Source organism: Oryx dammah, unplaced genomic scaffold, assembly GCF_014754425.2.
Source record: "Oryx dammah isolate SB20612 unplaced genomic scaffold, SCBI_Odam_1.1 HiC_scaffold_10, whole genome shotgun sequence".
NCBI classification, from domain to species: Eukaryota; Metazoa; Chordata; class Mammalia; order Artiodactyla; family Bovidae; genus Oryx; species Oryx dammah.
In genome coordinates this window covers 52,126,551-52,152,762 of record NW_024070194.1, presented here as the reverse complement: position 1 = coordinate 52,152,762, position 26,212 = coordinate 52,126,551, and the positions used below count along the sequence as shown (strand labels likewise).

At 43.0% G+C, this 26,212-nt stretch overlaps 1 protein-coding gene across 1 annotated transcript in view; it reads right to left on the bottom strand.

Moving 5' to 3' along the window:
- RSU1 (Ras suppressor protein 1) overlaps window positions 1–26,212 on the bottom strand; it is a 199,405-nt gene that overhangs the window by 151,963 nt on the left and 21,230 nt on the right. Inside the window, exons 3-4 of the mRNA XM_040248968.1 lie at window positions 22,291–22,341; window positions 976–1,096 (exon numbers count right to left, since the gene is read on the bottom strand). Coding sequence (XP_040104902.1) covers window positions 976–1,096; window positions 22,291–22,341 — 172 coding nt within the window. The remainder of the gene's footprint in view (window positions 1–975; window positions 1,097–22,290; window positions 22,342–26,212) is intronic.

Below are 26,212 nucleotides of genomic sequence, written 5' to 3'. Positions count from 1 at the left end.
TCCTAGTAAACTGACAAATACCTGGCCAGCTCCTATAGCCACTCCATGTAAATCACTAAGTGAATTACAGTGTTTATGACTAAAATTTAATGATACATTACTTTACATGGAGGATGAGGCTTGGAGCAGGCAGTATCCTTTAATAGCTCAACTATGACGCTGGAATTCAGAAGTCCAAGTTCTGGGGGGCGCATATGGTGTCTGATGGACAGTGGGGTTCTCTGTCTGGTCAGCCACTAACCTGAGGACCAATCAGGAGAAAGCCACTTAACCTCTTGAAAAAGGTCTGGCTTCCTTCCACACAGTGAAATCCGTAATGCCTGCCCTTCCCCATTCCCAACTGTTAAGAGGGTCAAACACTGGTATGAGGACTCTGAAAACTGTAAAGCAACATAAGAACACAAGGTATTACCATTATTCACTGCAACCTGGTTCTGTAACCTCAGCTGAATCAAAACTCCTCTCTTCCCCTTTGTATAAAGACAGATACAGGATTGATAACTTCTCAAATATAAAAAGGAAAAACTGTTAAGAATCAATGAAGTAGTGTTAGGAAACATATCCTCCTCTCCATAGAAGGAAGGTGCTTTAGACACTATTTCTACTCAATATAGAGAGAAAAAAATCAACCATATTACAACTGGCCTGTACAGTTCAACCTAGCTATGCAAATGGGTTCCTTCTCGGGCAACATAACGGAAATAAAACTTTATTGGAAATAAAATACAGTAAAAATAAACTCCCTTATTACACCAACAATTAGCTTCTCAATTAGCACACAGATAGATTTGCGCTAATGTCGGCCATTGAAAGGATGTATTAAAACAATAAAACTTTTTTAAAAACCTAAAACATGGGGGGAAAAAATTAGAGAGCTGCTGCTCCTGTAAATGGCAAACCCCTCCCTCGCTCCCGCCCGCATCCCGGCTTCCAGCTCCTCCTCTTCTTGTTTCCCTCCCCCTCCAGGAGACTCACCCCAGGTTCAGGTGTTTGAGTTTCTGCAGACTGCTGATCTGCGTGGGCAGCTCCTCAATCTGGTTATTAAAAAAGTTAAGCACTTCCAGATTCTTCAGCTCTGCTATGTTTGGTGGCACAGCTGTGGAAACAGAAACGCTGAGTATGAATGCAGGAACCTCGCCCCTGGCAGCGAGTGCCAGCGACACATTCTGCTTTCCTTTCAAATGAGAGTGAGATGAAACTCCAGCGCAATCACCTTATTCACATGTATCTCTCTCTTACGTAATTTCTGTAGGGAGTTTCTTAGGTAGTAGCTCACCACTGGGTTCACATGGAAATGTTTTCTCAAAGGGCAGAAGAGAAAATCTGTGCCATGAACATTCTCCAAGCGAACATAACAGAGCATTCTATACTTCTTTCTTTTTATAAATTTTTTTTCCTTCCAGTTTTATTGAGATATAATCAACATACAGCTCTATGTAAGTTTCAGGTGTACTAAGTATTTGACTTACATCATGATTATCACGATAAGGTTAGTGAACATCTATCATCTCATAAAAATACAAAAGAAATGTTTTTTCTTGTGATGAGAACTCTTAGGACTTACCCTCCTAGGTGTAAAATTATATTTTTTAAAATCATGTAATGTCTACTGAGTCCAGCTGTTTTCTTCCTTCTACTTCCCTCACATCTCCAAAAGAAAGTCAGCAAACTCCAAAATCCCTTCCTGAGTAGTGTATCATCAAGCTGTTTAAATAATCCGCTATCTAAAGAGCTGTTCTCCTAACACTTGACTAAATCACAATGATGTTTAAATTCAATCTTAAGTGATAAAACAGTCAACCTACCAAGTTTCCGATTTTTGCCTTTGCATCTCAATCAACACACACACGCACACGCACACACACACCCTTGTATCAGATTAGCAACTGATCACCGCATTGTTATTATTCAGGCATATGAAAAACCAGTTCATTAGCAAGAAGGGGACACGAGTGTGCATATCAAAGGTTAAAGAAAGCGACTGGGGAGCTGAAAGCATTCCCCTTCCCTACAGTATATACTTGCAAATACAAATTTAAAAGCCAAAGGCATCTTTACCTAAAAAATACTAAGTAAAATACTAAGTCTCACTTGGCAGCAGCAAGACACTCAATATATTGCACTTCATGTATTCCATCTGCTGATCCAGTCTCTCCACAAACATGTTACTGGCCACCAGCTCATTCATGGTTCGTGTAAGCTCTTAATACCAAAATATTCAGGTAACAGAAACTATGGACAAGGGTCCTGGGTACCACAGAAGAAACTGTTAGGTCTTATGTTAGTACTCTTTCTTCCCATCTCAACATCCTCCTTCAGGGGTGCCCCAGAAAACTGGAGAAACCTGGGGACAGCGCTGCTGAAAGCCGAGGCCAACGTGTGTGTAACATTCCAGACAGACACCTCAGGCTTTTTGTTTGTTTGATTTCCTAATTGTCTGCACCAGGTCTTAGTTGCAACATGCAGGATCTCTAGTTGTAGCTTGTGGGATCTAGTCCCTCAACCAGGAATCGAACCTGGGAAACCTGCGGTGGTAGTGTGGAGCCTCAGCCACTGGACTACCAGGGAAGTCCCCAGACACCTGATATGTAAGAAGACAGCCACACCAAGAACCCCAGTGGAAAACTCCCAGAAGAACAGAAGTAAGGAGGCAGGCACAGAGCTCATTACAGCTGAGTCATCCTTTTCAGCTTTATAAAATGTCTAAGGTATCGGTGACTTGATTACTTTTAGAGGCTTGGTACAAGTTCAGAGACACACGTTTGCTAGAGGAAGGGATTGTGGAGAAGAGGAATTATTCTGAATGAAGACAGCTGGGAAGAGGTAGTGGTCCAGATGGAAAATGAGCAAGGCGTGGATGAGCTGATTGAAGAGGCTGGTTGTGGGGATGGAGATTAAAAGGTAGGCTTTAATGGGATCACTGAGGCAACTAGGAACTCCTCCAGCAACTCGCTCCCCAGTACCAAGAAGGATGCAGACAAGCCCTACCTGTAGGATCTGGCTACAAAAGCGCATGCTTAGGTGTGTCCTCCATAACACACTTTCTCAGGAATGGATTGTATTCACTTTGCATAAAGGACCTCAAGGAAATTCATCAGACTGTGCCTGCTGGATTCAGAGGTGTTCATTTACTTGTTCTCTCTACCTGGACCCTGGAGCGTGTCAAGTGCGAATCGACAGAGGACTGCAGCCCTGCTCAGAGACCTCACTCTCTCCCTGTTCACCCTCCAGCTACCACTAAGCTTCTCTCCCCACATTCATCTGATTAGCTTGAAGAGCAATAAAGAAAGTTAGGGCAACCAGGAGAAAATGATGATCTCAATTTAACCACAAACCAAGAATAATGCAGCCAGAATTACTGCCGCTTTCCCGAAGTTACTTTGCCAATGCAATTAAATGCTGGTCCGAAGGTATCGCCTTTTTTGACAGGATGAGAGATTATTTCACTCTCCTTGCTAAATCAGTCCAATTTAAAACCACACGTTATGCTAAATGTGATTTAGGGCTTTGTTCTGTGGACACAAACAATAACCCCACATTCAATTTACCCAGCCTCTCCCAGATTTTTGGTGTGCATGTGAATCGTTTGCTAAAGACTCCATTCAAACGAGAAGGGGAAAAAAAATTTTACAGCTAATATTCTTCCTAAACTACAGAATCCTCCCCCTCACCGCCCCCACCGTAGTTAAAAGCAAAGGAAATTAACCTTCAGACCAGTCTGGATGGGACGATGTCCATGCTTTCAACCAGCATTTAGAGAATTATTATTTTGTGCACAGAAGCATAAACTTATAGCACTGAATATTTCAATACTTTTGGGATAAAGTAAGAGACGCAGACTATTTAAAAAAAGTAAGTCACGGGACCTCTCTGGTGGTCCAATGGTTAAGGATCTGCCTTGCAATGCAGGGGATGCAGGTTTGATCCCTGAACAGGGAACTAAGATCTCACATGCCACCCACGTGCTGCAACTAGAGAGTACATGAGCTGCAACCAAAAAAGATCTCACATGATGCAACGAAGATCCTAGGCAGATAAATAAATACTTTAAAAAAAGAGAGGGAAAAAAATTTTTTAATTAAAAAAATAAAAAAGTTACAAAAAGGTGGGTTATCAGAGTCAATCACCAGAGACAGGTCTGGTGGCTGGAAAGCAAACATCCTAACAAAACTGTCCAAAAAAAAAAAAGTTAACAATATGAGTAACAGCTGTGCAGAGGCTAAATTATATACATAGATCCATGAACAATTTATGAAAATCTATTATGAAAAGGGAGCAGCAATGTGTCACAGGTCAGAATATTCTTCTGGAATTTTCAAAACAGCTACATGACACACCAACTAGGAGCAGCGTTTTAAAATATAACTAAGCAGTGAACATCAATACATTTCTTATTATGCATCTGAAATGTTCCTTCTTCATCCATCTGTCCAGTTTCTGACCCTCCTCCACCCCCACCAGTGGTACACACCGAGTCTACAGACAAGGAGCCGAATCCACAGAGGAAACTGAGAGGCTGTGTGATGCAAGAACCCAGGAGGCCTAGCTCACTCGTCCTGGGCTAGCTCTGCACTTTCCTGACCAGCTCTGAACTCGCTGTGTGTCCTTAACTCATAAGCTCTCTGAGCCTCCATTCCCTTCAGTTTAAATTAAGAAGGCTGGATTATGACCATTTCTCCATTCCCTTCCACCCAGCTTTAGTATTCTGTGATTCTGAGAAGAGGTGATTGCAAAAATCAATGATATGGATTTAAATAATGCAAGAAATGGGGCCCTCAATTAGGAAGCTCAGTCATGTAGAACTTTGCCTGTGACAGAGAATTTAGTATCGTTTGCTGTCTAACTAATATCGTTGGCTGCCTCAATTCTGAGGCTTCAGTTGCTAGAGAAACTCACAGGGGTGCCCAGGCTCTTGCATGCCACGATTAGCTCTGGCTGCAGAAACAGAGAATGCTGGGGTGCTCTCGGCCCAGAGCTTCTGCTGTGTTTTGAAAAAGGGGACAAAGATGGGGTCATGTCATCCCAGGAACTCTGCCCAGAGACTGATCTCGGGGCATCTTCTGGCATTTCTAATTATTCAAGCTAACAAGCTCAGGAAGACCCTCTTTCCCTTCAAATCCTCTTCCATCTAATGAACTAAAAATTGTTCCAGAGGTTTTTAAGCCACCAGTCCCTAGATGGTTCTAGGACAAGAAACCAAAAGTGCCTGGGGACACTCAAGAGGGGAGCAAGACAAAAAGGGTCTCGCCTGATTTCCATGAACATTTCTTTACAAAGCTCCCTAGGGCAGGAAGCACTGGACGGACAGCCCCAACTCCAAGAACCCACTGGCCAGCTTCAGTTCTGAATGACAGCCTGACTCCTAACAGAACATGTATCTGTCCACGTAAGTTACACATACAACAGGCACAGCCACCAGCACTGCACAGATGATGAAACGTGTTCACAAAATCAGTGTTACACTCAGGAACATGCTTTCCCCACTAGCTAACAACGGCTTACCCTTTCTCCAACATCAGACCCTAAATCAACTACTGTTGTAGCAACTGGAACTTCACTCTAAGAGCAATTTTCTTCCAGGATAAAATTAACCATTTTACAATCAATAACTTATTTTCTTGAAGGCTTTCAGGAGTTTATTCACACAATAATAAATGGCAGGAGATGCTGTGAGGCTGGGAGGGCGAGCATGCAGTCACTAGTTACATGTGGCTCCTTAAGTCTAGAGTTGGAATGTAAGATGGTGCAGCCTCTACGGAAAAGCGTGGTGGTTCCTCAAGAAATTAGAAATAGAACTATAACATGACCCAGCAGTTCCACTTCTAGGCATTTAATTGAAGGAAACAAAGTCATTATGTCAAAGCGGTACCTAAACCCTCAAGGTCACAGCAGCCTTATTCACAACAGCCAAGCAAGGTATGGAAACAACCTAGGTGTCTGCTGACAGATGAATAAAGAAAATGTGATATACACTCACTCTCTCTCTCTCTCTCTCACACACAGACACACAAATACAATTTGGCCATAAAAAAAGAAGGAAATCCTGCCATTTGCAACACAGATTGACCTCAAGGGAATCACACTAAGTGAAGAAAGTCACACAGAGACAAATACAGTATGATCTCATTTATAGTGAAATCTATTAATATTTTAAAAACACACACACACACACCAAATAGAACAACACAACACACCAAAAAAATGTATTGAAAAAGAGATCAGATATGTTGTCACCAGAGGTCTGGAGGTGGGGTGGGGAGTGAGGGAAAGGGGTGAGGGTGTTACAGAGGAGCCTGGGGGCTATGGTCCATGGGGCCGCAAAGAGTTGGAAAGACTGAAGCAACTTAGCACGCGTGCACACTAAGAAAGAAAGAAAAATAGTACGTAATAAATTTAAGTTGAGATTAGCTGACATGAAATACAATTAGTAATTCAGTTGCCTGGTCACAGTAGCCACATTTAGAGACCTTGACAGTCACTTGTAGCTGCTATGCTGAACAGCAAGAATACAGAATATTCCAATCTCTGCACCGAGGTCTATGCCAAAGCATTTGGCCTCTGATACCTAATTTAAAAAAGAAAGAAAGAAATGAATTTATTTACAAAACAGAAACACAGATATCGAAAACAAGCTTATGATCACCAAAGAGGAAATGTGGGGAAGGGGAGATAAATCAGGAACTTGGGATGAGAACACACACACACACACACAACTATATATAAGATAGGCAACCAACAAGGACCTACGGTACAGCACAGGGAACTTTAATGAGAAAGGAATCTGAAACAAAGCATATATATGTGTGTGTAACTGAATCACTTTGCTGTACACATGAAACTAACACATTGTAAATCAACTACAATCCAATAAAAATTTGAAAACAAACAAACAAATCAGTGAGCCTCAAAGCCTCAAGTACATCAGAATTCCAGGAGGGCTTGTTAAAATACAGATTTGGGGCATACCCTAGAGTTTCTGATTCAGTACTTTGGGGTGGGGCCCAGGAATCTGCCTTTCCAACAAGTTTCCAAAGTCAGTGATACTGCTAGTCTGGGGGCCCCTATTTTGGTTCAGAAAACATTCTTTAAATTGTTGCGTTTTTTCCTTAATGTGGAACATTTTAAAGTCTTTACTGAATTTGTTACAACATTGCTTCTGTTTTATGTCTTCTTTCTTTGCAGCGAGGCACGTGGGATCTTAGTTCCCTGACCAGGGACTGAATCTGCACACCCAGCACTAGAAGGTGAAGTCTTAACCACTGGACCACCAGGGAAGTCCCCCAGAACTTTTAAGTCAGCAGTGATGTGAAAATCACAAGTCCAATACATATGTCCTTGGCTGCACCCAATCATGTAGAACAAGATCATATCAATCTGATCCAAATTAGGACTCCTCTGCCAGCCCAGGGGGCTACTGACATTGGGGGCAGATGAAATGGGAAAAGTCAAAGTGTTAGTTGCTCAGTCGTGTCCGACTCTTTGCAATCCCATGAACTGTAGCCCACCAGGCTCCTCTGTCCATGGGATTCAAGAATACTGGAGTGGGTAGCCACTTCCGTCTCCAGGAGATTTTCCCAACTCAGGGATAGAACCTGGGTCTCCTGCAGGGCAGGCAGATTCTTTACCATCTGAGCCACCAGGGAAGCCCAAAACAAAAGGCATTTTCGATGGAGAAAGCACACAAACTGGGGGCTGCGATCAGTTTCCAATCAGCATCTGTTTCCCCACTTAGATCACTCCCAGGAAATCAGCGTGGGGGAGGACAATGACAACCAGGGGAAAAGAGCATCAAACCCCCTTGTCCACAGAACCTTGTTACATGGCAGCAACTTCATGGTGCCCCAGGGTGGTCATGTGACAAGGTGTCACTCACTGTCCTTCTGGCCTGAGGGTCACTGTAGGATGCCAGGCAGCAGCGATGGCAGAGCAGCCCAGCCGGGGCACAGCCGATCCGGGGGCTTTTCAAGCAAGAGCATCTTGTAGCCCCCGAGGCAAAGAAACAAAACTGTGAAGGGCGACAGGCTCTGGGTGCAGCAGGCACCACGCAAAACATAAGGACAGGCGCTCGCCTGTGCGCAGCCCATGGAAGGGCCGGGGAGGTGGGGTCACACATTGGTCTTTAGAACCATCTGGTTGGTGCTGAAAACAGGGTCTCCTTCAGCTACAAAAGGGGAGGAAGAGACCAGGCATCAGCATCTGCTGGGAGCCGGAAACGGCTGAACCACATGGAGTTTCTTTCGTCAGCATAGGCGGGAAATCTACCCATCAAACTCCCCCTTCTGGCTCTTTCTGCAGCATACTGCTTTTGGCTCTGGTGATTCCTGCAAAGGAGAAGCACAAGGGCCAGGGCTTGAAAACCAGGGGTCCCTGCCCCACATGCCTCCTTGAAGCCCCAAGTTAGGGGCTGAGCTGTTGCCACCTTTATGGGGAACCACTGATGGGCTGCCAGCTACCCCAAGTGCAAGAAGAGGGAGCCTCAGAGTGAGGACTCAATGGGAGCCAACAGTGAGGCCAAGACCAGGACATGACCCAGAGGCGGACACACACCCTGCGATGCAAGGGGTGAAACACTACTGTCTTGGGCCCATTTCCAGGGACACCCCTGACCAGACAAAGCCCAAAGATCCCACAGGGAACAGGGTAAAGCAAAATAAATCAAATAGCACTGCTTCCCCAAACCTGACACGTTTATACTAAAAATGGGAGATTTGTGTCTGTTGTCATAACAAATAGAAATGCCCAGGCAAATTTTTTAGACACTTCTGCTGCTATATAAAATTTCTTTAACAGAGAAGCTTAAGGGATGGTAGAGGATATTCAAATGAAGCCAGTTATGCTGAGTTTTTTTAATATTTTTTTGTAAGTTTTATTCATGTTTAAAAAGTTTTTGGCAGGTGGGGTCTTAGTTTCCTGACCAGGGATTGAACCTGTGACCCTACAGTGGAAGGCAGAGTCTGAACCACTGGACCATCAAGGAAGTCTCTGCTGATTCTAAAGTTACACACCTGCAATGAAGTTATCAGGAAAAATGACCAAAAATATCCAAATACATGAAAATGAGTGAGATTATCTGTTATACAGTCACTGGGGGGAGAAAGACCATTTGAGAAGAAATCACGAAAGCCAACGCTGCTTTGTCCCAATATTTGATGAGTATAATACTGAACAACCACCATCCCTCTTCACCTTGGTGGGAAGATGCCAAAGTAACAGAAGCCACATGAGATACTGCCGGGAGCCAGCACGGGAGATCCCACCCATGACAAGGTCATGCGGAGAGACCTAACAGGCAAGGTGAGTCAGGTCTCAAAGGGTCCTCTGCCTGAGCATCTACCCCGAAACCAAAATCTGTCTGTTTACTGTCTGCTCTACTATACTCTTCTGACATTACAGGGGGCTATCCCCAACCACCTTTCTCTGGAAAAAGTTAACTTAGAGCTCCAACTGGTCTCCTGCATATGAAAGGAGTGTCTCAGCTCAAATCCCTCTGATGGCTCTCTAACTGGCCTGACAGGTTCCCCCGGACTTTTACAACTTGTGATTGTTTACAGCCCCTCAACCCCGAGAGGCACGCAGCTTAAAACATCTTAAAGATATAGAGCCTTTTCTAAAAAGCTGAAAATTATATTGGTGATGGGTTTCACTGTTGAGTCAATGACTGCTGCCAGGCCTCCATATTCTTTATCTTTTAGGCACCTTGGAGGATATTAATCAATGTAAATGGGATGCAGAAATAGGAATATAGTAGTTTTGATGTTAGCAACACTAGACTTTTGAGTTAGTGAACTTTCTCTTTGTTATATATCACTGTACTCCTCTTTCCTTGTTATAAATTGTTGTGTCCTTGTTATATAAGAATGTAACCTTAATTAGTGCTTTCTGAGAGTGGCACCAGACTTTAGTAAGAACAACACTTTTAAGGAAAATAAGTTTTCTGGTTGACAGACCCTTATCAGAAAAGGGCCGTAAAATGCTAATAGGCCTCCTGGCCAGAAGATGATGTAAATCACCTAAGACTTGTGTATATAGCTAGGTATGCAGAGAGAAAGCCTGGTCTCGATAAGAGTCAGGGCTGCTGACGCTGCGTAATTTTTGTATTATCCATTGATCTCTATGTACAACCAAAAATATAAAAAGGTTTTCCGGACAATAACAGATGGGCCAGTCACTGGAAAGACTGGTTTCCCCTGTGTGGTCTTTTTTTCTTCTCTTCTTTTCAGGCTGAATTCCCATCTGGAGCGTGGAGGCTCACCACGTCTACTTACTTGCCCTGGCTTCTAAGACCCACATGAGAGGGAGCCCAAGGGGGGGCACCCTCCGCTATTCAAGCAGGTGCCAGTGGCCTACATAGATGGTGCAAACCTCTTGTCTCGAGGTTTTATTAGCTCTCCGCGTAAACCAAGTTATTCAGCCTCTTTTCTCCACTAAATTTTCCTACTACACTATTCTTTCCTAATCTCTCTTTTTATTTCTAAATAAATAAGTTTTTCCTCGCCTACTCCGTCTCCCCTTCGAATTCCCTGGATCCACCGGGGCTGGACCCCGGCAAGATACCAAACTATAAGAAATATGAATCAGGGCATTCTTGGTCAGAGTGAAAGGAAAGTCCTTTCAATCCTTAGCTACAATAGCTAGAAGGCATTAGTCTATTCATAGCGCAGAGGTGATGTCTAGACTAATTATATAGATGTCAATTCTATCAACAAATTAGGAATCTTTGTTCTGAAAGCCATTCTAATGATCACATGTAAAGAAGAATCTCCTCACTCTGGCAAATAATTATGCTCTTCAGAATTTTATATTGAGGGGGGGAAAAAAGGTCATTTGTACCTATCGTGATTAATGAATTTTGTTTTCTGGTCAAAAACAGGAGGTGGATAATGAACTAATTATCCTAGCATAAGAACTTGAAGTTCAAAAGTATACTGATGATAACCAGTTTTCCAGATTTTATGAGATTTCCCTGAAAGCAGCAATTAAAACAGTGAATTACAGTAGTTACAGGTTATTTAAAGACATAAAAGTTTATGGAACAATAGAGCAAACTCTCATTTAACAGGATCTGCAAGTTCCTCAAGGTGAAAATGAAAGAGCAAAAGAGCTAAGCAGCCATCTGATAAAGGCCAAGGTCCCCCAAATATCTTTAGCAGCGTAAGCAACAAAAGCGACGCTGCCTGCAGTTCATCAGCGGCACTTACACCTGGAAAGACAGACTCAGTGTATCCCATCACGGGCTTCCTTAAGATTCTGCAGCTCACAGTGGTAAAGAATCTGCCTGCCAATGCAGGAGACACGGGCCGTGAGGATACCACGGGCCGTGAGGATACCACGGGCCGTGGAGCAACCGAGACGTGCACTACAACTCTTGAGCCCAGAAGCAGCAACTACTGAAACTAGAGGGTCTAGCGCCTGTGCTCCACAGCAAGAGAAGCAACCGCAAGGAGGAGCCCACACATCACCAGAGAGCAGCCCCTGCTCACTTCAACTAGAGAAAAACCCTGGCAGCAGCAAAGACCCAGCACAGCCATAAAAGAATAAAAGAAGTTCTCATCACAAGAAAACAATTTTTTTAAAAAATCTGCAGCTTAAGTCATTTTACTAACCAAAAACATTCCTCACGTAATTTACTGCAAAGAAAAAAAAATGGCTCAACTCTTTTAACAACAATGAGAATAATCAATTACCCAAAAATTAGGCGAAGCTACAAGCAAGCTATAAGGCACCTTTTATAGTGTAAAGTCTAACGTGCAAAAATATCTGTCCCTGGGGTATGAAAAGTATCTATGCACAATCAAATCTTCTAAAAAGCTGACAAGCATGGATTTCTGCTCCTCTGAGGATGCCAAACTTAGTTACGTCTGAATCTCCAATCAACTTCCCAAAAGGAACAAACAAGGTCCACGTGGTCTTAGTCCTTACAGACCCAGAATTGTTTTACTAACACACCCTGGAAATCACACTCCAGTGAGAACAGAATACAGCAGCCACCAGCAGGACATCCACAAATAGCTTTTGTCTGAGAGCCGTGTCAGAGCAGAGACACTGAGAGGAAAGGCAGGGACCTTCCATCACCTGGGAGGAAGTGACACCTAGTGAAGGACAAGAAAAGCATGGAGAGCCCTTCCTCCAGGAAAGATGCCCAAGAAGTCTGGAAACACAGCAAAGAGCAAGGGAAAAAAGAACACTGAATACGTTTCAATCAATCAATGCAGAAAGCAGGCTCAGCTCAGTGAAAATGAGCTATTTAGGCTCTGAAATGTTTAAAAAATATCATTATAATGGAGTACACACACACACTCAATCCAAGATTATTAAGAAGGAGACAATGGACAAATACAATTCACATACACACACACATCACGTTTTGCCAACAGCTCGTATCTTCTTTTATAGTGATATATATACACTACCATGTGTAAAACAGATAGCCACTGGGGAGCTGCTGTGTAAGCACAGGGAGCTCAGCTTGGTGCTCTGTGATGACTTAAAGGGGTGGGAGGCCGGCGGCGGGGGCGTGGTGGCAGGATGCTCAAGCAAGGAGGGGATATATGTATACATTAAGGCTGATTCTCATTGCTGTCCAGCAGAAACCAACACAACATCGTAAAGCAACTATCCTCCAATAAATAAATAAATAATAAAGGTACTTCTGGGAAAAAAAAGAACTACTCCAGCAAATGGATAAACAAGGTCCTACTGTATAGCCCAGGGAACTATGTTCAATATCCTGTGATAAACCATAATGGGAAGAAAAGAAAATGAAAAAGATTTTTACATACGTATGTATAACTTTGTTGTACAGCAGAAATGAACACAACGTTGTAAATCAACCGTACTCCAATTAAAAAGAAAAAGAACGACTTCAGCAAGACATCCTCTGCACGAAGTTGCTTCTCTTCCTTCCCTATCTTATGTCTTGGTGCTGATGATGGAGTACATGAGGCAGGGGGAAGTGGGTGGAGGAAAATGCCCAGTGCTAGAAAATTTAACCCTGGACCTTGTTAACTCCTCTTCTAATGATAACAACCATGCATTCAACCTTAGGGATGCTCCCTGCTCATCCATTTGAGCAAGTGAAGATGCAGGGCCAACGTCTGGTCCACCGAGCTCCGGGACTCCCCAGAGCAGGGCGTTACCTGTACACAGACACTGACAGAGGACGCAGCAGGGGAAAGGGGAACACAGAGGCTCAAAGCCACGCGAAGCCACCAGCTCCAGCTGCACGTCCTCAGCCACGTGAAGCCTGCTACTTGCCCCAGACACAGAGCAGGATGTCCAAAGCCACCCTTTCCTTTTGCACTCAGGTCATCGTTTCTGGGAGGTCTGGTCCTTCAAGGCTAAAAAGCTGTGAATAACCTCACCCTTTATTTTCTACATAGTTAGCTGCAAAGGAAGGCTTTGAGGAGAAAGGTAAGAATCCATCTCCCCTTTTGGAAGGATGAGCAAGATAGAGAGAGAAGGGCAAGCATTTCCACTAAGCATCAGGTGCCTGGAGTGGACTCTACACAGGCAGGAAAAAACTGCTAAAGGAATAGCAAGAGGTTAGACAAGATGGGGATTTTCCTGGTGGTCCAGTGGTTAAGACTTTGCCTTCCAATGCAGGGTATACAGGTTCGATCCCCGATCAGGGAGCTAAGACCCTACATGTCTTGGGGCCAAAAATCAAAACATAAAACAGAAGCAATATTGTAACAAGTTCAATAAAGACTTTAAAAATGGTCCACATTAAAAAAAAAATATCTGAAGACAATAGCTATCATAAAAAGAATGAGCTTCACATTAACTTAAAAAAAAAAAAAACACCTTATCAAAGTTTTGTACCTATTTCCAAGAAACATCATCAGTGTATCCACACTGCAAATATACTGTTATCTTTCCCCAACTCCAAGGTTTCTAAATCTGAGCTGCATGTGCCCCTAAAAAATTTATGAATGGTTTTAACAGGATCTACAAACCTGCTGAAATTTTAAGGATTATGTGTAGTTTTCTAGGAATCATGGACACAGCTTTCACTCTGTTCTTAAAAAAGGTGAGTTATGAAAATGTTAAGAACTGCTGTAAAAGAGTGCCTTTTCCCAAGCATCGCATCTTTTAGAATATCTCCTCCTCCCCTGCATGACGCACATGTATACATACACTGTCTAGGAGAGTCAACAGACGACTTACATAGAGATTTTTGCTAGTAGATCAATTCCATTTGAGGGTCCTGTTGTAAATAGTAAATGACCAGGACATAGAAGCAACCTATATAACCATCAGCAGAGAAATGGATAAAGAAGATGTGGTACATATATACAACGCAATACTACTCAGCCATTAAAAAAAAAAAATGAAATAATGCCATTTGCTAGATGAAGCTAGTGGCTTCCCGGGTAGCTCAGCTGGTAAAGAATCTGCCTGCAATGCGGGAGACCCCCTGTTCAATTCCTGGGTTGGGAAGATCCCCTGCAGAAGGGAGAGGCTACCCACTCCAGCATTCCTGGGCTTCCCTAGGGGCTCACACGGTAAAGAATTAACCTGCAATGTGGGTGGCCTGGGTTTGATCGCTGGGTTGGGAAGATCCCCTGGAGGAGGGCATGGCAACCCACTCCAGTATTCTTCCCTGGAGAATCCCATGGACAGCGGAGTCGGGCAGGCTACCGTCCATGGGGTCATAAAGAGTCGGATACAACTGAGCGATCAAGCACAGCACAGATGAACCTAGAGGCTCACACTTAGTGAAGTAAGTCAGACAGAGGAGGACAAAGGTGTATCACTTACATGTGGAATCTGAAAAAAAAATCATATAAATCATATAAAACAAAAATAGAGTCACAGATATAGAAAACAAACTACGGTTACCAGGGAGAATGGGGGTGGGGATAAACTGGGAGATTTGAACTGACACATACACACTACTATATATAAAATAGATAAAGCAGACAACTAACAAAGACCTACTATACAGCACAGGGAACTCTAGTCAATACTCTGTAATGACGTACATGGGAAAAGAATGTAGAAGAATGGATACATACATGGTATAACTGGTTCACTTTGCTGTACACCTGAAACTAACAGAACACTGCTAATCAACTATACGCCAATAAAATTTAAAAACAAAAAATTTTTAAAAAACAGTTAAAGAAACCCTATCCAAGATGAACTCCCCACAGTGGGTGAGCTATGGTGTGGAAAGTGACAGGTTCAACCTGCCCACACATGAGGATCGCCACAGCCTGCCATCTTTCTGAAATTCCCATAAGTGAAGTCACTCCTTTTAAAAACGTACTGTGGAAGAATTAACACCCACCCTTATTTCGCTTCCTCTGAGCACAGGACAAGACTCCGAGAAGAGAGATTCTAGAGTAGGTGCATTCAGGATGGAAGGGCTGACATGAAAGGGATCAAGGATGACAAGTGTCACAACTGTATTGAAACCACTTCTCCAGCTTCACATGTTGGCCTTGGGTTGTGCTGGTTCTGGACTACGGGATCAACAGATGCTTCCTTAACTAAAACCGCCAGAAAACAAACTCCCAACTATAGGCAATTTTGTAAATGGTACCTAACCAGTGGCACCACTGGAAAGACACTGTTCGATTAACAGCTGTCTGACTCACTATTATGTACACATTTTTTCAAATCTAATCTTTCAAATGATGGCACAGGAACAAATTGATGAATGTGCACTAATTAGAAAAATAAGCTATCGATCAAAGCCTCTGGTTTATAAATACATTCATACTCTGTTAAAATGCAAACAGCAAGTTGTTTTGATATTGTCACAAGATAAATTCATGACACAGAGACAATTTATTTTGCATATTCTCCCCTCATAGTTTAATTTCATACAAGCCATGCACTAGAACTTTTGCATAAGGCATGACAAGTAATCTATGAAAGAGGAAATAACTAGAGACTTGGCAACAGACAGGTGTTGGAAGACTGGTGAAGGTCATTCTTATAAGTTGGGACAGTTAATTTTTCTCATTCATCTCAACAATCAATTATGTCTGTAGAAAAGGGTTTCCATTTATTATGCTTTTTTAAAAAAACTGCTTAATTTTCTTCATTATAATTGGGCCTGCATATTATGAGATTGCAATATTTTAATGCAAAATATCCTCCCTAATTCCTTTACAATAACACTTTCAGTAGAGAGCCTATCAATATATACATCTGCATAAAATCTTAAAACATTACATTCATTTTAATGTGTTGACAAAAGAAATTATTGAAATCACTAAAGAAAATATCCTGGCATTTACTTGTCCACTATAATTTTGAATTCATATATAAGTTAAAATTAGTAAGAAATAGTCTGTTAAAAAAAACAAGTTTTGCTATAACACTTAGGTTTACTGCCTGTCTAGCCATTTCCGACACATTAGATGACAAGAAATGGTCCCAGTTAAGGCTTGAAACAGCCAGCAAAGCTGCTAATATCTCAAGAAAACATTTTACATGACAGTTAAAAGTTTCAAGTGTAAAACTAAGCAATCACATACCAAGACTCACACTTATGAAAGGTTTATATAGAACCCGCTGATCAATGTTTGCACACAGCAAAAAGACGTTCTTCGCATTTCTTGCAGAAAATGATCAGGGTTTAGTCCTTATCATGCATAGGTCACAAAATGGAAAATACTGTTGTCATATTTGAAGTACTGGGTTTTGCCATTTCTTTTTAAAATTAAGAAAAGCATCATGTTAAAAAATTAATACTCAGATTGCTTTATCATTTATGCAAAATATGAGTCATTTCATAATGCACAGTATTCCTCCTTACATGATGGCATTCAGTAAAAGAACCAATATAAATGGGCACAAAATGCATATTTTCCTGAGTATTACACAGTTGTTTTTTTTTTTTTTTAATTAAAATCTGGTTCCATACATATATATTTTAAGCTTTCTTCCGAGGGAGAAAAAAATTTTATGTATACTCCATACAAAAAAATACATAAAAGACAACAGAATTCTCTCACTTTAAAGAGATTGGAAGGAAAGTTTCTAACATGAGAAAGAAACCACAATAAATATGACACGTGAAACTGAACGCATACTATAAGTTTGGGAGTCAAAAGAAAAATAACATACCTCCTTATGGAAGGATCAACATTAATTGTGGCAAAACTGGCCTATGTAAATGGCAGCAACAACATACCCTGAGAGAAGCTTGCAAAAAAATTTCGTCCTCTGACAACACCGATTTGGTTTTTAATCTTTTAGCACGAGATGAGGAAGAAGGGGGTGGAAAAAAAAAGTATCCCAACAGTGACCTCTAGTGGACAAGTTTTAAAACGATTCTCTCAGAATTTCCTCTTTAAAACTGAAAAGTAGAAGAACATTTACAAAGCTAATACTCCCAAAGACCATAAGAACCAGGGATTAGATAAGATGCACACTGCAAAAGACTCAGCTAACACTGGCTTATAAGGGAGGGTCACCACAAAGGCAGGCAGGCAGAGACACAGGAAGACCATCTTTGAAATAAATGTTGTATCCCCTTCTTAGAGACCCTGACAGCAAGCAAGCGCTGAGTCTTACCATCTCAGACAGCTGGGACTCACGACCTACCAACCCATTTATCAACTGGCATTAAATCAAGGGTCTACTTCATGTTCTGCCTGCTTTTGGCACTTTTGTGGGATGGTATGTACAATGCCTAAGCATACGACAGCATTCCTAATTTCAAGAAACGTATCCTACAATTAACTGTTTAAAAATACTAGTAAATCATTTGGGATCTTAAACACATGAAACAGAGCTTCCCAGCTGCCATTAGTGGTAAAGAATCAACCTGTCAATGCAGGAGACATGAGAGACTCGGGTTTGACCCCTGGGTGGGGAAGATGGCAACCCACTCCAGTATTCTTGCCTGGAGAATCCCATGGACAGAGGAGCCTGGTGGGTTACAGTCTGAAAGGTTGCAAAGAGTTAGACACAACTGAAGTGACTTAGCACGCACACATGCATACATAAAACTAAGTGAAAGAGTAACAAGAGGACCAAACCAGGAGACCTAGAATAGCAGTAGCATGTCTTCATTTCCTTTTGGAGAAGTCCACTCAGCTGAGCCCACCGGGTTTACCAGGCGGAGAAAAGCACCCATGGTTGGCACAACCCCAGCTCTCCAACTGTGCCTCCTGGGGTGTCCCTGAGGAGCCAGACACACCACGGAGACAATGCAAGTGTGGTTTCAGACCACCCACCACAACAAAGCAACTACTGCAATAAACTGAGTCACACAAACTTTCTGGCTACTCAGTGCCTGTAGGGGTTGTGCTTACACTCTACAGCTGTCTACTAAGCATGCAAAGCATTATGTCAAAAAAAACTGTACATATCTTAATTAAAAAGCACAAAGCTTAAAAAAAAAATGCTAACCATCATCTGAGCCTTCAGCCAGTTGTCACCTTTTTGCTGGTGGAGGGTTTGAAATATTGCGAGAATTACCAAAGTGACAGAGACACGAGGTGAGCAAATGCTGCTCGAAAAAACGGTCCAGTAGCTTTGCTCAACTCAGCGTTGCCACAGACCTTCAATTTCCCCCAATTCAATTCAATTTCCGCCAAGTTCAGTAAAGTGAGGTCTGGCCTGTACCATGTTAGTACATCATTCCTTCCCTGTGAAAGGGCCACGTAAAGGGGAAAGACAGCAATTCCTAGGATATAAGGCTCTGTTTCTCACTGCTCAGCACATTTGAAAGGAGCCTACAAGCAGTTAAGGAACAGAAATGTGCAGTGGTTGCATTCACGCAGATCCACACACTGACTGATCCTGAAGAAACTGTCAGATTCCTCCACTGACCACATCACCCAGACCCTCCGTTTCTCACCCTGGTCCTGCCGTTACTGCCTTTACATGAGGGCTTCCTGGGAAGCCATTCTGGGCTCAGCAACGGGCAGTAAAGAGGAACAAAAGATGGTCTCAGCCTTCAACCAAGCTTAAGACATCTTTCGAGAGGACGGAACAGGAAGTGACAGGAGGACAAGGAAGAGCCCTGCTGGTGGGTCCAGTGGTTAAGACTCCACCTTCCAATGCAGGGAGTACACGTTCAATTCCCACTTAGGTCACTGAGATCCCACGTCTTGTGACCAGAAAACCAAACATAAAACAGAAGCAATATTGTAACAAATTCAACAAAGACTTAAAAAATGGTCCACATTAAAAAAAAAAGAGAGAGAGTCTCTGAACAATAGGATTTGGGGGAGAGATATCTCCAGTTTGCAGGAGGGCCAAGAGGAAGAGGGGTAGGGGGTGGGGCAGGCAGGGGAGGAAGGGAGGAGCAGGAAAGCCTGGCGGCAGAGCCTCATCTTGACTCTGCAAACATTCCCCCCGGGGCGAGCAAGCACCTCCATCGGGGCCCAGAGAGTCACCTGTCCAATCACAGCCAAAAAAAAGGTTCCCTCGCTACTGCACCTCCCACCTCCTTTAATCCGCTGCAGACATTGTATGGACTGAAGGAGTTGTTACCAGCAGAGTCAACCCCAGTGACTGCACCAAAACCCACCAGCTCCAACCCATTCCCCCAGATTTACACATCAGTCATGTCACTGTAACACTCAGGAACCTCTGACAGTGATTAGAGGGACAATTTTGAAAGACCCTGACAAAGTCTCACGTCAAAAACTTTAAGAATTCCTGCTCACGAAATCTTGGGGATTTGAGGGTCATCGGCTTGCTTTCCCCTTTCTCATGGCCTCACTCATACTATGTTGAAGGGACTTGCTGATCTGTCAAAACCACGAGCAGGAAGAGGGGGCCAGCTCAGTGCCACGTTCTTCCAACAGCTCCAAGATACCGACTCCAGTCCTCAGAGTTGAGAGCTGTCCCCAGACCAAGTCCCAGCGTGAGTAAGCTGGTGACTCGTCCCCCAGGTATACAAGACGACACATCAGAAGTGTAATTGGCACACGAGGATGCAAGATAAAAGCAGCGCTGACGGGTTTATCTTTTGAGTCCCATCAGTTTGAATGTGGTGCTGTCAGCTCGTCCCCATTAAAAAGCACAGAAAGTGAAAGACACTGATTACAATGAAAAGTGACAGGAGGCCGGACTCGCCCACCTCCACATAATGCATATTTATCTTTCCATCAAATGGACATATTTACTATAAACACTGGAAAAACCATAGCGAAGCCATTCATTTAAATGCCAGAAAAATAGTAAAAGATGCTAATTTGACCTTAGTGAAACAGATCAGGCGTCACTGACACCACTCACAATGGCTTGAAACAGAATTTACCAAGACGATTAATTAGAGCTTACTGGATTAGGTCAAGAGTGTCTCAAATGGGAAAAAAGGGGGGAAAAGGGGGAGGGGGGGAGAAACAGGAGAAAAAGTTTGGATCCACAGCAAACCTCTTTAATAGCAGACACAACTTAACTCTGTTTATGCCTCCCTGCATGGATGGAGGAGCCTGGAAGGCTGCAGTCCATGTGGTTGCTGAGGGTTGGATACGACTGAGCGACTTCACTTTCATTTTTCACTTTCATGCATTGGAGAAGGAAATGGCAACCCACTCCAGTGTTCTTGCCTGGAGAATCCCAGGGACAGGGGAGCCTGGTGGGCTGCCGTCTCTGGGGTCGCACAGAGTCGGACACAACTGAAGTGATTTAGCAGCAGCAGGACATCTAGAAAGAGAAACTAACACCCTGATCCTGGAGATTTCTTTATGGACATATAAAAAGAAAAACTATGACCGTCTGAAAGACTTTTTAAGGAACCAATCAATTAATGGTATAATGGGAACAAAACAGGTTTGGCTTCCTTTTTCAATGGAAACTGTTTTTCCCTCCGATGACGATGCAAGATTGAACACCAGTGGTAAACTTGGCAATTAGGAAATATTTTCATGAACTACACAACAGAGAGAGCATCAGAAATTTCTGCTCACCAAATCTGGGGGAATGTAGGGATCACGCAGTCAACCCTTTGAAACAAATTTCAAATCCCCTCAGAACTGGGATTAGGGTCTCAGCGGAGAGAGAGCAGGACCATTCACTACCAAAACAATTAACGTGGCAGCATATTTCCCGTTACAGTAACAGCCACACGTGACCTGTCACCCTCACTATCAGCTGCTGGGGCTCCCAATACTCAAACTGACAGCGGCGCCACTCTGCCCTCGCTTTTTGCTAAAAACGAACTGATCTGCCCGCCTCCTGCTCACGAGAGGCCCTCACAGCCACTCTTAATTCTCCATAATCAACAGCTCTGTGACATTGCTTCAAGCTGTATATAACGCAATACACACACAAATTCACGACACAAATCCCTCAACACCATATTCTGCTCTGTTTCACCGAACTCGGAGAGCTCCCTCACAAATTCCTGCCACATGATCAGAAAAGCATTCAAGTCTGCAGGAAATACAGCAAGCACAAAGACACGGCCGTCAATTAGACATGAGACGGGACAGCGGGCCCCCGTCATTAACACCTTTTAAGCCACAGCTCTAAGAATAAAATGGCCCACATTAGTCACACAAGATTATGCTTTACCAAGAGGTATGAAACCTACTATACATTAACTGTACCACTCCCAATGCCTGGGACAATTTTCCCTGGAAATCAGACTCAAGAACTTGAAAAACTCAGATGCAAATTTCTATCGCTTCTACAATTTTGTGCTCCCCACCCGCCCCCATCAAGCAGGGAAAGAAAGTATATCAATAATCACATTTTCCCCTTTTGAGGAGAAAGTATAAACGAAAGCTAACAATGTTTTGCTCTGAAAAAATTCAACTTAAAAAAAAAAAGATTTTCTTTTTGTTGTGGCTCACTTTTTTAAAAGTCTTTACTGAATTTTTTACAATATTATTTATTTTATGGTTTGGTTTTTTGGCCATGAGACAAGTGGGATCTGGCTCCCAACCAGGGTTCGATCCCACACCCCGCTGCACTGGAAGATAAAGTGTTAACCACTGAACCACCAAGGAAGTCCTCCAACACTTTTTTGATAACCTTCTTTTTTCCCATAAAATAATAACGAAAAGTCTCAGCATTTCAGGTCACTGCAGCAGTTTGCATGCCCAAAGGGGACCATTATCGGAGGAACAATGTCACTGTCTTCCTTCAATTTATACACATGAAAAATTGAAGAAAAATTCTTTGAAACAGAAAACTACAAAATACAGGAAGACCGTACGCTCAGATATCTTAGTGCCATCTCAGTACACTTTCACTTTGCCCAAATAATCATCTGTCATTACTGTCGAGGAAAACAGAAGAATTAGCAGTTCCACCACGTTACCTACAAATCAGAAATTGTGTAACAGAGGACAGCAATGGTTGACTCACTTGTTAGCTTGTTGTGGCTGAGGACCAGCTGTGTGATGTGGGACAGGGTGACTGGAAAAGAAAAGAAAAAAACACACAGTCAGTTAATGTACCCAGATTACAACGCTCCTGCAAGGTAACGTGCTAAGTTCTTTTCACAGGTTGGAGTGTTACCACTCACAAAAATAGACATAGGGATTCACAGAAGGCTGTCTGTTCAATGTTAAACCACATGAGGAAAAGCCACGCAATAAATGGTGCAATTAGAACAGCGAGTTAGCGCTAATGTAATTTTAGCACTAATGGCATTAATGTCACAGGAAGGAAGAGGACAAGGGCCAGTGAGCTCTGCTCGCCGACCTGGAGCGCTGGCCCAGCCTCCAGAGTCCATCTCACTAAGTGAACTAGTCAGGAGATCTGGTAGGAACAACCTTCCCCAGTCCATGCTTAGAAAACCACCCCATCAACACAGATGGACCACGGCTTCCCGAGTCACTGTCAACCCCGAAATGTTCCTACATGCTCTCCATGACCACAGCAAAAGCCCTCCACATGTTCCTCTCAACAAGTTTGGCTGACATTTCAAAGAACCAGCAGATGGCTCACCAGTTTCAAATATGATCATGGAAGCTTAAACTGCTGAAAGACTAGATTTGCCTTTAAAAAAGAAAAGAAAAAGGGTTTTCCAAGTACCAAGAAAGAAAATATGTATACAAATTCACCAAAAAACAAAAAAGAAAAAAGCCAGTGGGGGTTAAAAGGTGACTTTAACTTTGGGTTCTAAAACTTCACTTTGTGGTCAGCAAGCTCTCTCTCTGTATATATATGTGTGTGTATGTCTGGGTGGGCGTATATATATACTTACTGACATAATATATATATACCCATATATTTATTATTTGTTAAATTTACATTTATATATAAATTATATATATTTACCATTTATTATTTATACATATTAAATTGTATATTTATATGTATAAATCTAAATTATATACTATTTATACTAATTATAGTGTACTTAATATACATTAAAGTTTTAAATGTGAAATATATATTTGTGAAGAAACATATTAGAAATTTTTCCAATATTCTTTCTATAAGAACCTTATGTTAATACGACAGTTCTTTCCCCTTCAAGAAACACTAAGACAAATATTTTTTCTCAAGAAGAGTCCCAGGATTGGAACCCAGCATCCTTGAAAAAAATATGCATCACTCCGACTGCAACTTTTAAGCGTTTTTCTTTTGTTCAAACTATCACAAAGTTACAGAAAAGTTCAAACTACAATACAAAGACCCATTTCTCTGTCCTAACTCATAAACTTTATGTCCCAGAAAATTTAGGGTATTCCTCCGAAGACATTCCCCTGCACAGTACATCATTATCATCTGATCCTCAGCCCTCAGCCACCCCAGTTTCACCAAATGTCCCAAACAGTTCTTTAACAGAGATAGGTCCAGGTTAGAATCCACGATGCACATAGCTGCCAGGCCTCATCAAGTCACCTCTTAGTCTGGGTCACTGTTGCCTTGACTTTCAAGACCATGAAGATTGTGAAGCACAGAGGCCAAGGTATTTTGTATTATGTCTTCCATGTGGTTTTGTCCTTTAATTTTCACTGGAGTCTAGCTGCTTGACAGTGTTGGGTTAGTTTCTGCTGTACAACAAAGTGAATCAGCTGTACATACACATGTATCTCCTCTTCGTCAGATTTACTTTCATTTGAGTCACCACAGAGCACTGAGACCTTTGTGTATTCTTGATTAGCTCACGTTAGCACCATCAGCAGGAATCCTGAGGAAATGCCGTCATCTTCTCACTGCATCCTATTAACTGGCACAGATTTCAATCTGTTTCATCACCGTGACCTTCCCTCAATCACTTGAGTCTGCCAGGCTTCTCCACTGTAAAGTTACCCTTTGCCCTTGTAATTAGCATTTTCTAAGGGGAGTAGGCACTTTGGCCACCTCATGCAAAGAGTTGACTCATTGGAAAAGACTGATGCTGGGAGGGGTTGGGGGCGGGAGGAGAAGGGGACGACCGAGGATGAGATGGCTGGCTGGCATCACCGACTTGATGGACGTGAGTCTGAGTGAACTCCGGGAGCTGGTGATGGACAGGGAGGCCTGGCGTGCTGCAATTCATGGGGTCGCAAAGAGTCAGACACGACTGAGCGACTGAACTGAACTGAAGGGGAGGAGGAGCAAGGATACCTAAACTACGTAACAATCCTGTTCCACATCCACATGTGCTTCATTGTCCCCAACTGGGGCAATTGTGATCCTCATGGAACGGAGGCTCTTTTGATCCTACCAACTATGACCACTAGACACTCTAACCTTCCCACGTGGCTCACGTTGTGTTTCTGTTGCATTAGTGTTAGTTGCTCAGTTGTGTCCAGCTCTTGGTGACATCATGGACTGCAGCCCGCCAGGCTCTTCTGTCCATGAATCCTCCAGGCAAGAATACTGGAATGGGTTGTTATTTCCTTCTCCAGGGGATCTTCCCAACTCAGGGACCAAACCCAGGTCTCCTGCATTGCAGGCAAATTCTTTACCATCTGAGGCACCACTGGTGCTGAACACTGGTCTAAGCAGTGGTGTCTAGGGCCCAGGGATGCTGCTAAACATCCTACAAATGCACCAGGCAGCCCACCCAAGAAAGAACCATCCAGTCCAAAATGTCCACGAGGCTGCTGCGGAGAAATCACGAATTCATTTTACTTCCATCTGTATGGCTCTGTGGTGTCCTATCTCAGTCAATGGGTTGCCATCATTTGTTCAGATTATGATGATTTGTTCAGATTATGATGGTCGCTGATGTGGCTGGTGTGAATCCCCCAACCAAGCTGGCTGCCTGGTCCTTCTGACACGTCCCCTTCACTTGCTGGGTACTTCTACTCTTTGGCATGAGACAGTCAAACTCATCTTGCACTTTCACTGCCACAGGCCTGGAATCCATCAGCCATTTCTCCAGTGAGCTTTGCTTCTTTTTTATTGTGCAGAAAATGGTACTTAGAAGCCAAAATCTGGGCACTAGATGTGCTCATTGCTATTTGAGGTCTCAGTATTCTTAGGTGAGGGAATTAGAGAATACACACACATCTGTGCAGATTTCACTGTATTATTGAAAATCCCAAGTTCACACCAATAGATCAATTTCACTACAACCCTGCATGGTTCATTCTAGTGTTCTCCCTTTCCTGTTTGTAGTTCCCTCTCTTAACAGTGAGAACTCTGGCTTCCATTATCTTTAAGCTACTTACATATGCAGTCAGTACCCCTACATGTAACTGCATGAAGCACAGTTATCTCACATCTGGGTGTGAACAGCTCTATGCTGACCTGCAGGGACACAGAGTCAAGGTCAAGATGAGTAGGCAAGCTCGAGATGTGTCGTGTTCTGTTCAAAGTGGCAGAGACCTTGGAGGCTCTAGGACCAGCTTGTTCACATATCCAGGGATATGCAGGTCACTGACTTACACTTGGCTGCAGATCACTGACCAGTTGCATGCAGAAGACGGTGCTAGAGATTTCAGTCCAAGCATTCTCCACACCGGGACTACTCAGGTATGTCTTGAAAGTTCACATCTGGAGACAAAGTATGTCCTAAACAACTAAGAAACGACCCTGAAGCAGGGAAGGGTGGTGGACTGTGCCAGTAAGCCCCTGGGGCCCCTGATGGTCACCTGTGCTTTCTTATCCCTGCTAAGCTATGTCCTGTGCCTTTACAAACTCCCTGGTTGAGTGGGCTCTGTGGAACCTTCTGAGTTCTTTCAACTATCCAACCTATGTATTAATGTAGTAATCCATCACCCCACACCCTTTCTTCCTTCTTACCTGGACACCTGTCCAACTCAACCTCCTCACCTGCTCATCTACCTTCCTCAACCTAATCCTGCTCAGGCTCAGACCTCCCAAGCCAAGCTCCCTACCCTGC